General features: G+C 33.5%; 2 protein-coding genes across 7 annotated transcripts in view; both read right to left on the reverse strand.

Moving 5' to 3' along the window:
• LOC136980656 (uncharacterized) overlaps positions 1 to 12,427 on the reverse strand; it is a 204,610-nt gene that overhangs the window by 140,414 nt on the left and 51,769 nt on the right. The window lies entirely within an intron of this gene.
• The window catches only part of SCCRO4 (DCN1-like protein SCCRO4), a 44,747-nt gene that overhangs the window by 4,658 nt on the left and 27,662 nt on the right, over positions 1 to 12,427 (reverse strand). For all 6 annotated transcript variants that reach the window (XM_067276797.1, XM_067276796.1, XM_067276799.1 and 3 more), the window contains 4 exons: positions 5,261 to 5,343; positions 3,259 to 3,335; positions 3,093 to 3,184; positions 1,568 to 1,676 (listed from right to left, as the gene is read on the reverse strand). In XM_067276797.1, coding sequence (XP_067132898.1) covers positions 1,568 to 1,676; positions 3,093 to 3,184; positions 3,259 to 3,335; positions 5,261 to 5,343 — 361 coding nt within the window. The remainder of the gene's footprint in view (positions 1 to 1,567; positions 1,677 to 3,092; positions 3,185 to 3,258; positions 3,336 to 5,260; positions 5,344 to 12,427) is intronic.

Here is a 12,427-nt window from a genome sequence, read left to right on the forward strand (position 1 = left end):
ATAATTTGAAGATTTATTAATTAATGCATATAGTATTGTTCGTATGCTAGTTGTTGTTAATGATAGACACACAAACCGAATCCTTAGATCATCAGCATTTAAAATTTCAATACATACTCATTGATACATGCATGTTAAAGTGTTGTTAATATTTTTTTATGATGGAGAATTGATTTTATCTACTTAAACCCAAATCATATTTATATTGAGGTTTCGACATTGTAGCATTCAAGGAAAAACATGCACCTGCATTCAAATCCGGCCCTCGCCAATAAAGATTGTGTGTTATCAACCGCATGTGGAGGCCGACACCACAAAAGACATCTTAAAAGGCCTATTTACTCAAAGGTAATAATAACGCTAACCAAATTCCAATTACGACAAGTAACATTTTAATAATTTTAACTTGCTTTTTTTAGGACTCTACAACATTTGCGATTACAATAAGCAGAATCTACGGTATTTAAAAAAGTCCACATTTAACGAGATTTATATTGATAATTCTATGGTGAAAAAAATTATAATGTAAAGTTACTCCGCTAGTATTTTCTGTATAAAAATAAACTATATTTTCGTATTTATATCAAATCAGAATAGCACTTAAACTATTTACTCCAAATGAAAGCAAGAAGTGAGTAACCAAGAATGAACTACAGTAGAGACTCGTTAATCGGAACCCCGGTAATCGGCACGATTTTCAGTCGTACTGTGTCGAGCTGAATCGAATGTTTTTGATACTAAATTTACTTCTAAAGTATAATATTCATGTTTTTTATATTCTTCGATATATTTATTTTGTTTGTACAAAATGCAGAAATAATTTTTAACGATACGATAGCCTCGATTATTATTATAAAAATTTTCGTTAGGCTTAAAATCGACGAAAATTCAACACGAAGCGACACGCGACGGAGAAAAATTTGAACATCGGACAGGTTAATGTATTTTTTCGTACATAATTGGTAATCGGAACAAATTACTAATCTGAACAACCCCAGTCCCCAATTGATTCCGATTTTCGGTTCACTACTGTACAACTATTAAAATTCTTATGCTACAACAATACCACTTGTCAAACAAATATTGAATTAATACTGAATTATTCTGCAGATAATTCGGTATTAATTTTAAAATAAAGCCATTACATTTGAAATTTCCGTCGATATTCTTTTTATCGCCGACTCAAAACCGAAACTTAATAATTCAAAGATCCCGGGCGTTAATTACTCAGTCTAGCGTTCGTGTTATTGGTACGTGCTATGGCATTTCTAGAGAATACGGCAAGTTTGAATTGTAAATGGCAGACATGTTATCGTAACGAATAATTTATTGTCAATTGATTTTAATATTTTAGGAGCTGCGTGTGATATTAATCACAAAAAAATACTTTGGAATAATCCTACTTTTAAGCAATTGCAGAATGCTGCATGCCTCACTAGAATTAAGAATTATTTCATTACAAGTATAACAAATTTGAAAGATGTATCGACTAAGTAACAAAAAGTTAATGTTTAGTCTTTATATATATATATATTCTATTATATATATTATATATAAATTTACTTACTCTAGCAAAATCATAAGCATATCTATATATGTTCTTGAATGTGACTGGTTCATTGAGCAAAGAACGGAGGTAGTCTAATTTTCCCTGAATTTTCTGCACGGTATCACATCTGAAAAAACAAAATTCTTAAATTATTTTCATAAATTTAAATATATATTTTAACTTTCCGAAGTGACGAACAATCTAAACCAAAGGTTTTCGGAAAAATATATCGTCAGAATCAGATAGCATACAAAATGTAACAAATGGCGGCAAGACAATTAAGACATCAGTCTACCACTGGGAATATTTTTGGTGGCAATATGTTGGGCCTCGTCCTCCCCATCTGGCCGTCCCTATTGTGGACCCAGTTGAACCACGGCAGGTACAAATTAAAAGCTCTTACAGCCACACTCGCCAATAACGTGTTAAATCAAAGCTGGCAAGTCTAGATTAAGAGTTACTTTATTTTTCATATTTGCTAACTTTAATACTGGATGAAAAAATCTTCGAATTGAACGGACAATCTCCAATTTGTCCAAGTGTGTATTGTGACAGGTCTGCACAAATTGTCACGCGCAAACTAAACATGCAATTTCAAAGTTTAGTAGACAACGTATACTGATATTAAAGAAACTATGCTAACCAAGACAAAAGTATTAGTGAGGATATAATCAGAAATTTCCAAATGTGGGTTACCTACAATGCTAGAGAAGGGAGAGGTGGGGCAGGGGGACATATACCAGCCATAGCTTATGTTTGTAAATAAAATAACAAATATACGACCATTATAATTCCATAGTAACTGTTATATTCTCCCACAAAATAGTATCCTGCGATGATTTAACTGTATATGTAAATCAACTGCTTATTCATCATTGCTTATTTTTAGTGAGTTGCTTAGAACTGTCATAAAAATTTAATACATCTGTGTTGTTTTATAAAAAATTCAAATAGCACATGCTTTAATCTGTAATTTGGGAATTATCTCATCAAAAGTGGCAAGTTAAATCAAGAATTGATGTATGGCAGATTCAGATTTTAACCAAACTCGCAGCTTAAATTCTCGGTCCGGATTTAATTCGAGGTGGCAAATATGACCATTAAAGCTCGTGGGAGGGGTTATATACCAGCCAGAGGTTACGTCCATAAAAAATATCCGAATGAAGAATAATTCAAAATTATCTTATAATTGGCCCACCAGTGGCCGAGCGGTTCTGTCGCTAAACACAGGGAGTTCGGTTGCGGGTTTGCACCCTGCTCGGACAGACTGGCCACGTGCAGTTTTCTGGGTTTTCTCCACATTTGTAACACCTGAATAGGGGCCAATTTTCCTTACAAGACCTCCAGGAAGGCATTTCCCCTCGCGTAACATCGTGCTCTAGAGAAGGCAACGGGGAACCACTCTGGTTGTAACTTCTCCCAGGATACACCTTGGCGCGTAATAACCACTCTTTAACCTGTGCCAGGTGCTTGCCGACGTCAGGACGTTCTGATATGGCACACAGATGATGATGATTTTATAATTATTATAAAAATTACTTACTGTAAATTTGAAAGCCCTTTTAACCATTCTGATGCCGAAAAGAAACCCATTTGCTTTGCATCCATCTTCCAAGCTAACACCAGCATCACAATCTATAAAATATGTTATTTTAATAAAAATATTTTTTTACTTGCTTCACTTCAAAAATAATTTTTTTAAATCCTACATTTTCTGGTTCCACTCCAATATCCTCGCAGAACTTCTCCATACCTTCTGGGCCAACGGTTTCCGGATCATCGGCAGCTAAAACATAAATTTTACATAGTAATTATAAAAAAGTACAGTACATACTACAGACTGGGAGGTATCCGATCATGTAACTAGCAACTCCAGAGACGTTTATTAACTTATCCAGTCAAATCATCACTGGGAGACATTCGGATGGAAATTGTTATTATTTAAAAAAAATAATAACTCAGTGTAGGACCAAATATTTGGCCACAAAGTATCTATTTGTTATTTGGAGCAAACACTTCAAAGCCAAATTATTTCATAGTTGGGGAGGGAGAGAAAGGAGGAAGAAATAAAATGGAAATCACATTTAAAAACTCAGATATTTAAAAATTGTGTGTTTCGGAAAGGAATAAATAACAACTTTAGTCAGCGATCTTCAGCAAACAATATTTATTAATGAGCAATTATTTATTGCGGCATCGTCGCAATGCCAGGCTGCAATTTTTTAGATCTCGATGCACAATTTTAGTAGTGTCTTGCCCCTGTACATCATACTTTTCCTGTTAACAAGAGTGGCATGCCAGTTGTCTATCTAACTCCATTCTGGAAAGAAAATGAAATAATGTAGCTTCCAGTCCAGTCCAGAAGTTCGTATACAGTTAATCGGGGTCTCCAGTTCCTAAGCATTCTGTATCTGGTCTCGACTGAATTTATAGGTCTGCAATTTTAAAACTGCAGCCCAATAATCACAGTTCAAGAGTGATAAATTGTAACAAAGATACAATAATGCTGCTGCCTTCATAGGAAGGAAGCAAGAAATTTTGTTAGAGCTGCCAAACAAAAGGATCAGACCTCAACAATGGCATTTAATTTTTTACTTTTCATCACAATAAAAATGTAAATCTACATAATCTTTATTACAGAGTAGAAGATGCTGCTTTTCGCCTTACTCTAAGCCAGCAATTTCCAAAATGGCCACTACGACTCCTTGGTAGAAGACAACTCGAGGGGGATGAAAATTCACTTTCAAACACGGCATTATATTTTTTTGTTTCAAATCACATCAGGCCCGTCATTAATTAGTTTAATGTTAATTAATCGAGTACTTTAAGATACTTTTGGACAATCACGTTCTTTGTTTATAAAATTATTTAAATTTAATTCTCAGTGTTTTTGACTTGTTTTATAGAGGTGCTAACAAAATACACGTAGAAGCTTGGAAAAATTCGAAAACACCACTAAGCCTTTTGTTTCGTGCAGTTTCAATATAATAAAATTGGTTGATATTCGGCCGAAAAAACTATTCGATCCATCCCTAAACTCCCGTCATATTACGGCAACTGCAAGATGCATTTTATTTTGGTCAAGTAAAAATTGGTAAGAGGAAGTCTTAGAAATGATGGCATCTTACGTATGCCACATAAAACAATAATTAGAAGGTGTCACAAGTAGGCCACACAAACTTTGGTCAACGAGTGTGAAATCTGCACATATTTGTTACATTCCGGAGGTAGCCCTCCTCGTGCATTACTCGCCTTTCTATTTCGACTGCATCGACCGTATCCATAAAAAAGATATACCCGTGGGAAGTCGTGTAACATGCTATTACAAAAGCTATCGCTTAGTAAACTAAATCATCCATCCCACCAACAATAAATACAACACAACAGTCAAAAATTTGAAATCCCACTTTGACACAAAGACATCGGCAAAAGAAACAGTTAAGCAAGCTTTTTAAGAGGAATCACCATGCACAGATATGCTCAGTAATTCCTCTTAAATCCATAAGAATAATGTGTAGAGTCTTTTAGGTAAAAGATTCTACACGACGACTTTGAGAAAACTGTAATATCGTACTTTTAAATTTATATTTACGAACAAATAAATTATCGTATGTACGAGAATTCGTAAAATACTGATCAAATTATACTTTTAAAAGTAAATTTATGAAATCTTCAGTAAAAAAAATGCTTTCACACATTTCTAATTCTTACATGCATATTCTTGGAATAAGGCCATGCATCTCTTAGTTGAATAGCTTTGATCCAACTGTTCATTTGTTCTTGATCTTCTTACGCTGAAAACAAAAATTTTAATATTAATTTTTTACTAAATTTTGTGTCGTACTTAATGCTTATTTTAAATTAAAGGTAAAATTACTGCAAACTTTGAGAGAAAATATGCCAATTAAGGTAAGGGAGCCCGTTATGTCCAAGTCAGCCATAATGGGGTCCCCCTTAAATTTTTATATAGCCCCATAATTTCCGGAAATTGTGCCAATGTAAGATCAAAACACTCTATTTTCCAAGATGGATTCAAAAACAGTCTTTTTATTGTACACAGAGTGGAAAGAGTATTAGGAAAAAACTGTATAAAGTAATAATAAATGTGAATATTTAAATATGTACTGTACACAGAATACTAAAATATTACTTGATTAACTACACAAAAATACGGTAATGGGTATTCAATATTTTTAGCATTAAAATAGTATATAAATTTGACAAAAGAAATTAATTTTAATGTCAATCGTGTCTGTCTGGTCGAATAAATTTGTCGTTCTGCCAAGATGTCTCCGTGCAGCTTGGCAGCATAAAAGCAACATAAAAAAACGTGTTTCTCGATCCTTTCCTTAAGTGACTTTGAAGAATGGTTAAGACAGACGACATTCTAATCTAATTGCGTAATGAATGAGAAAAGTAGGAACCTTTTCCATTTATTCTTCACCCAAAGGAGACAAATTTGGATTTTTTTTGAAAGTACTTGTAAATATTTTTGTGTTTTAAATTAATTTGAGATATTTACACCAAAAGACAATTGTATCTCCAGTTCTTAATTGCAAAGTTTGTTAGGCATTACCATAATTTGGCACAACTAACTGTGCATAATTAGTTTTGGATCAAAATTGTCAAACAACTTTGACCTTGTTTTAGAAATAGACTACACTAGTCACAAACAAGCACACTTTCTAGATACTACACTCCAATAAATAATATATATTACAAATCCATATACATGCCGTGGAACATTCAATGTAATAATGTCACTAATAATAAATGAAATAATGGCCAGGCCAGTTTACGTGATCTATTCACGCTTTATCTAATATAATAAAGTTATATCAGTCTGGCTGTTTGACTAATTAACCCACTTGACCACTCGTCAACACAAAATGTTTGAGTAAAAGCAGACTTCTCACAGAAAAACAAAATGGTACGACTAAAAGAGGATGTCAATTGTGCTACAGAAATAATCTGAAATCTCGGTAAAATATTTTAAGTACTATAATGTATTAAAGTTCAATCGCCGAAGTATCATAAACATGCCAAAGCATCCATCTAGTCTGGCAGTTCTCAACCTTTCTGAGACCGCAGAACACAATTAATATACTTTTTATTATGCAGATTATTGGCATCGACACATTCAAAAATCAATAGCCATTTCCATTCTCACTAAACAACGAAGCAATAAACTAATAAACCTTATTGTATCGAATAAAATAGAAATGTGGAATTGTCTACAAGTGAAGCAACATGCTGTAATAAATTTTCAATAAAAACTTTAAAAAATTTTTTGTGTGGAACACCCGTGATCCGTGGAGCACGGGTCAAGAACCACTGGTCTAGTCAGTCCATTGTAGTCCCAAATATCTATTTTCAGATATTTATTCATTTTAAATTTCATTTTCTTTTGTCTTACCATTAGTTATTTGCTTTATTTTTATTTGCAGTTATTTAATAAATATATAAATGATATTACTAGTAGTTTTATATATAGAGAACTGAACTCTGTGTATGTTGCAATTTATATCATCATAATGCAATGCAAAATGGGGTAATTGCCTAGTATTATATATAAACAAACTCATATACAGAGTACACAGAGACAACCTATAAATGTATACACACACTGAATGTCAGAAAATGCATGAGGCATTATTAATGCTGAGAAATGCATTATCATGTTGGAGAAAGGAACATCTGATATTTTCTGGTGAACATCCATCCAAGCACAATGGAGCTCCTTGTCAAGTAATACATACCATTTTATGACTGTCTCACATGTCAAGAAAGTCAAGTATGGATCCATAAAGATGATCCAATTCTAACAACTGTGAGAAGGCAGAGAGTAATAAAAACCGTCATGTTTGCTGTTTTTTTCAGTAGCACTGGTCTGGCAAAAGCAATTAAGCTTGATGAACAGAAGACAGTAATGGCTAATTGATACACTACAGTTTGTCTTCCTACAGTTCTGGAGTCACTGAAAATTTGAGGCCAAATTTTGCATCATGATAATCCTTTGTTACACACTGCCAAGAAGGATGTTGATTTCCTTCAAGCTAATAATATAAGAATCATTCAACATCCACCATATCAGATTTGGCATTCTGCGACTTCTGGCTAATTTTTAATTTCAAAAAACATTTGAGGGGTTGCAAATTTAAAACACAGAGGACGAAATTGAAACTTCCTTAACAGAGTATTTTGATAGCATTTCAGAAAATGAGTGGTATCATGCTTTTAATCTTGGAAAGGAGCAACTACCTAAGTGCATTTTGGCCAGAGAACAGTGCTTTTGAATATAAAAAATATTTTGTTTTAAGCCTTATAGTATTCCTGTATTGCAAAATTTTCAGAGTCACCCCCATACCACATTCTAGATCTTGTCCACACAGTCCCCTCCACATATTTGTGTTGTCTTTTGAATATACATCTTGTTTGATTGGCACAATTTACCAACAAGAATTGGAAAATGGCAAGTGCCAAGCATTCATCATGAATAACTACCCAAACGACTCAGTATTTGTCAGATGTTCAGCAAATAACAAATGTGTGAATGTGTCCTAATATAACACTGAAAACTGAAGCAATATAAGTAACTAAGAAATTAAATTCAGCATATAATCTTAATATTTCATTAATCAAAATTGTAGAAGGAAAATAATCAAGCCAAATATTCTAAATATTACTGTGTTAATATTAATTTATAATTAATGGCATAAGACAGAGGGCTAACTGCCTACATTTAGAAAAATTCCATAGTGTTTTTTGATTGAATTACTAGACGATAACCCAAAAATGCAAAATTTAAGACAGGGTAGGGTCCGAATTTGATAAATTTTTTAAATCCAGTGTGAGGATTTTGTTTTATCTTTATCAAACTAGAAATGTCAGTATGGGACTTACTGACCACAAAACAAAAATACATTACAACTGCAAAGAATATTACAAAAATTCAAACATTACAATTTCAACTCACTACATTACAATAATACACTGACGTGCAAACATTAAGCAAAAATGTAATTTTTAAGCAGACAGCCACGAAACTGTAGAAAAGGGCTTGTTGCAATCAGTACAATAAACACCCAATTCAGTAGAAAGGTGATTTGTATGCAGGAAGACATCGCAAGTGACACGAGGGCATGCAAAATGCATGCAGTCAGCATGTGCAGTGCAAGACTACGATAAAAAGAAGGCTTTGATTCCATACTCTATGCATTCTATTCATTTTCGTACTAGTATGCTTTCTTCATCCTTTAAGTACAAAATACTGTCTCCGTATCCTGAATTTCGTGTCTCCCAGGTGATTTCCTGCAGAGTTACGACAAAAAAACAATTGTTGCTTAAATTTCGCACAATGGTGTAAAATCGGTTATTAGATGTGTTGGGATGAAATGAAAGTCACCAAGCATGTCAGAAACTAACACAGTCTTAGATGCATTGAAACCCTTGATATATATAAACCTACGCGTAAGAGGAACACTTAACTTCAAGGTCCCAACACATCTATCGCTTGGAAATTCTGGTTCAATGTAGACATGACATAATCCAGCAGGCCTTTTTTGTTACCAGTTATTTGTTATTTTTGTTTTTTGCACATGTCATTGTAGTGTAACAGACTGTCAAATATTTTAGTTTTGTATTTTAAACCTTGTTCGGCATTCCAATATTTTTTGTTCTATTTGTCATAAATTGTTCACTTTCTGAATTGCAAATCCGACAAGGGTCATTAAATACAACCAAAAACATTGGTTTAATAAACATTTTTGCTGCCACATAAGGTTGTATGTAGTGATCTACTGAAGCAATTATTTTATAAATTACAGTTATAAGTAAAAGTGAAAATTACAATTATTCAAAATTTTAAAACACTTAACCTGAACTTATCGGGGAGAAAATCCCTTAATTAACATCAATGACTTACAATTCAACAACTTGCGTCAATTTGACAATGTCCTTTTATACACTGCATTGAAATAAATTTTTACTTGTCTCTCTATTAACATTTATACAGATAAATCCTAAATAATTCTTTACTTATTTATAAGACTAAAATTTAAATAACTGGAAAGAAATCTCATTTGTTATGCAAATCTTATTACCAGATTTATGCATATGAAGCTCTACCCAGGGAAGCATTGAGATAACAATTGAGATCTAACATATTTCAAACTCCGAAACAATTATGGGAAATAATGACACTGAGCAGGCTCTTGTTTGCATTTTTCACTGGATGCTCGCCCTCTGGTGTTTAAAAACAAAACTATTTCATCTGGATCATTTGAATCATTGTTGTGTATTGCCAGCAGTAAAGATGAGTAACAATAGAAAAAGCAAAGCTTTCTGTCGCGTTCCAAATCGCAATTTCAAAGCTGCAAGGGAGCCCGATAAGTTTTCGTCTATTCCCACACGAAAAACGGACGATTATTCGGAAATCAGAATTTGGAGAAGCTCGTAAATATAACCGACGGAAAGTAGATTCTACTATCAAGAATCGGCACAAAGTTTTCTGATTGTCCAGCTTTACGTGAACAAGTTATGTTGTCAGTTTTAGAGGATTTTTCCTTAAAGTCTAAATGCCAGTAATTTTGTGAGACATGGCTCCCTTTAGGCATTTCGAGGCCCTAAGCCGAACTCTGTGCGAGGCCCCTTACCAACACTTTTCACAAATTCTAGAACAACATGATATCGAATAATGTATTACCAAAAAGACACAAAAAGACTTCACTTTTGTGAAGTCTTTTTGTGTCTCCTATCCTTATATAAAAACCTTCCTTCTGCTTTGTTAATGCTTTCCACAAATTTGTGCCAAGTCCACAGAGGTAGTTGACAGGTAGTTCTTTCGAATAACAAATCGACCCTACCTGCGACCCCGTGTGACCCACTTACACGCTGCTTCTTTGTAAAGTGTCGATTTTGGTTTCTATAAAGATGAAACATTTTGCTTTTAAATATATATACAGATTTATATTTGAATCTATGTAGAAGTCCAACGTGTACATTATTCTAAATTCGTAATATTTTAAATTCTGGCTTTTGTTGTTTTTTTTTTTTAAATTGAAATTCTTTCTGTCTCGAAGCTCATTTAAGATGACCGAAAATGTTTGAAAATTAAAATTACACTTCATTTTAAAGGTCTGAGTAGTAGTACTGTGGTTTATTACAAGAGCAGTTTTCAGAGAAGTTTATATATAATAAGTAAATAGTTGTCATTTACTTTTGTTACAAACATACTAATCACCTACCTTTGTGATTAACAACATATTTTTTTTATGATCTAGGTCCTAAGCTTAACAATAAATGTACTTTTAAATTTCCTATAGACAACTCATTAACACGTAAAATACCAAAGCTTGTACAAAAGTTTATCTATTACTGAACAAATTAAACCAATGGACATATGGCCAAGGCAGAGTTAAGACACCAGCCTACCATCCGGGGACCCAGGTTCCAATCTGGGTATGTAGGTCAGGAATTTTTGTGTCGGGGTTCGTCTCTCGCCGTCACCTGAATGTCCTATTGTGGGCCTGGTCAAACCCACAATGGGCTTGAAAAATAGGTTCTCTTAGTATCCACAGGACAGAAATAAAAATATATGTATTAATGTATGTACAGTACACAAACACACACAAGTAGACTTAGGGGAGTGTGTGGGATGCAGCTGCATCCTCTTCTCGGGGTTTTTCCAAATACAAGCTGGGTAACATATATGACATTTTATAATATAACACCCCTTTTTATTGTATTTTTTAATTATTTTTATAGTCAAGCATACAATTTAATGTGTAGTTTTTATATATTTTTTTCTTATTTATACCTTCATTTTAATTTTTATACAAAAGTAATTTTTTTGTCATATTAGCACTTTTATTATTTTTCAAATATTTTTAGTGCACGTTTTTATCACTGCCTATGTACAGGAGGGTCTAATGATGTGTTCACTTGTTTATAATCGATCAGCGCAAATCGCAACCGTCAATCTCGTAACGGTCAAATCGTAACGGTCAACTCTCTGATAACAGGTGCGTGTCTGGGAATTGTAACGGATAAGTTACGGCGGCGCTGATCGATTATAAACAAGTGAACACATCATTAGACCCTCCTGTACCTTTATCATCATTTTATTGCCTTTTTACTGCATTTTATGTTCTCATCAGTTTTTAATAGGAAACAGTTGCTGTCTTGTTACATTAACGAGGAGAGGCTATACTTGCTTAGTAGGCAAGTAAAATAAAGTAAATGAAATTTGCAAACAGAAAACAAACTAATATAAAATGAAAGAAACAATACAAATATTCACTAAACTGCACAACTGCATTAGAATGAACAGTACTACCCATAACTTAAACATTGTTGGCGTCGCCAAAGAGTTTAGAACGGCTGCCCAGTATCAAATCTAGACGGATTGAAAAACCCCAGGAATTTTTCAGGGGTTTCATCTGGATATGTCGGGCCCCATTCCTCACTCCACTGTGGACCAATATGGGCTTGCTAAAAAAAATTTATTAATGAAGAATAAATACAATTAATGGTGGAATTTGATAAAGCGCTATGCAACTAACAAAAGAAACACCGTATTTTGGCATTACGTACTTTAATAATTTCGTAAAAACAGCCACACTAGTATTTTTGACGTTGTATCAACAGGGTTTCTTTTATTAGTTTTATAATTTTGGTGCAGAGTGCATATTTACAGTTTTGAATTTGCTAAAGCATCGTTCCCGTTCGCTACATTACAAGTTTAAATCCTACCTTAGATGCGAGCAATTTTATTTGGAAGAAGAGCACCGTAATCGTGATGATATACGGGCATTGCTCTCGATTAATGCAATTACAATACAGTAAGCAAGCTTATCAATTTAATTTCATGTAAAAATC

The sequence above is a fragment of the Centruroides vittatus genome, unplaced genomic scaffold (genome assembly GCF_030686945.1).
Source record: "Centruroides vittatus isolate TY-2023 unplaced genomic scaffold, ASM3068694v2 contig_717, whole genome shotgun sequence".
Classification (NCBI taxonomy): Eukaryota; Metazoa; Arthropoda; class Arachnida; order Scorpiones; family Buthidae; genus Centruroides; species Centruroides vittatus.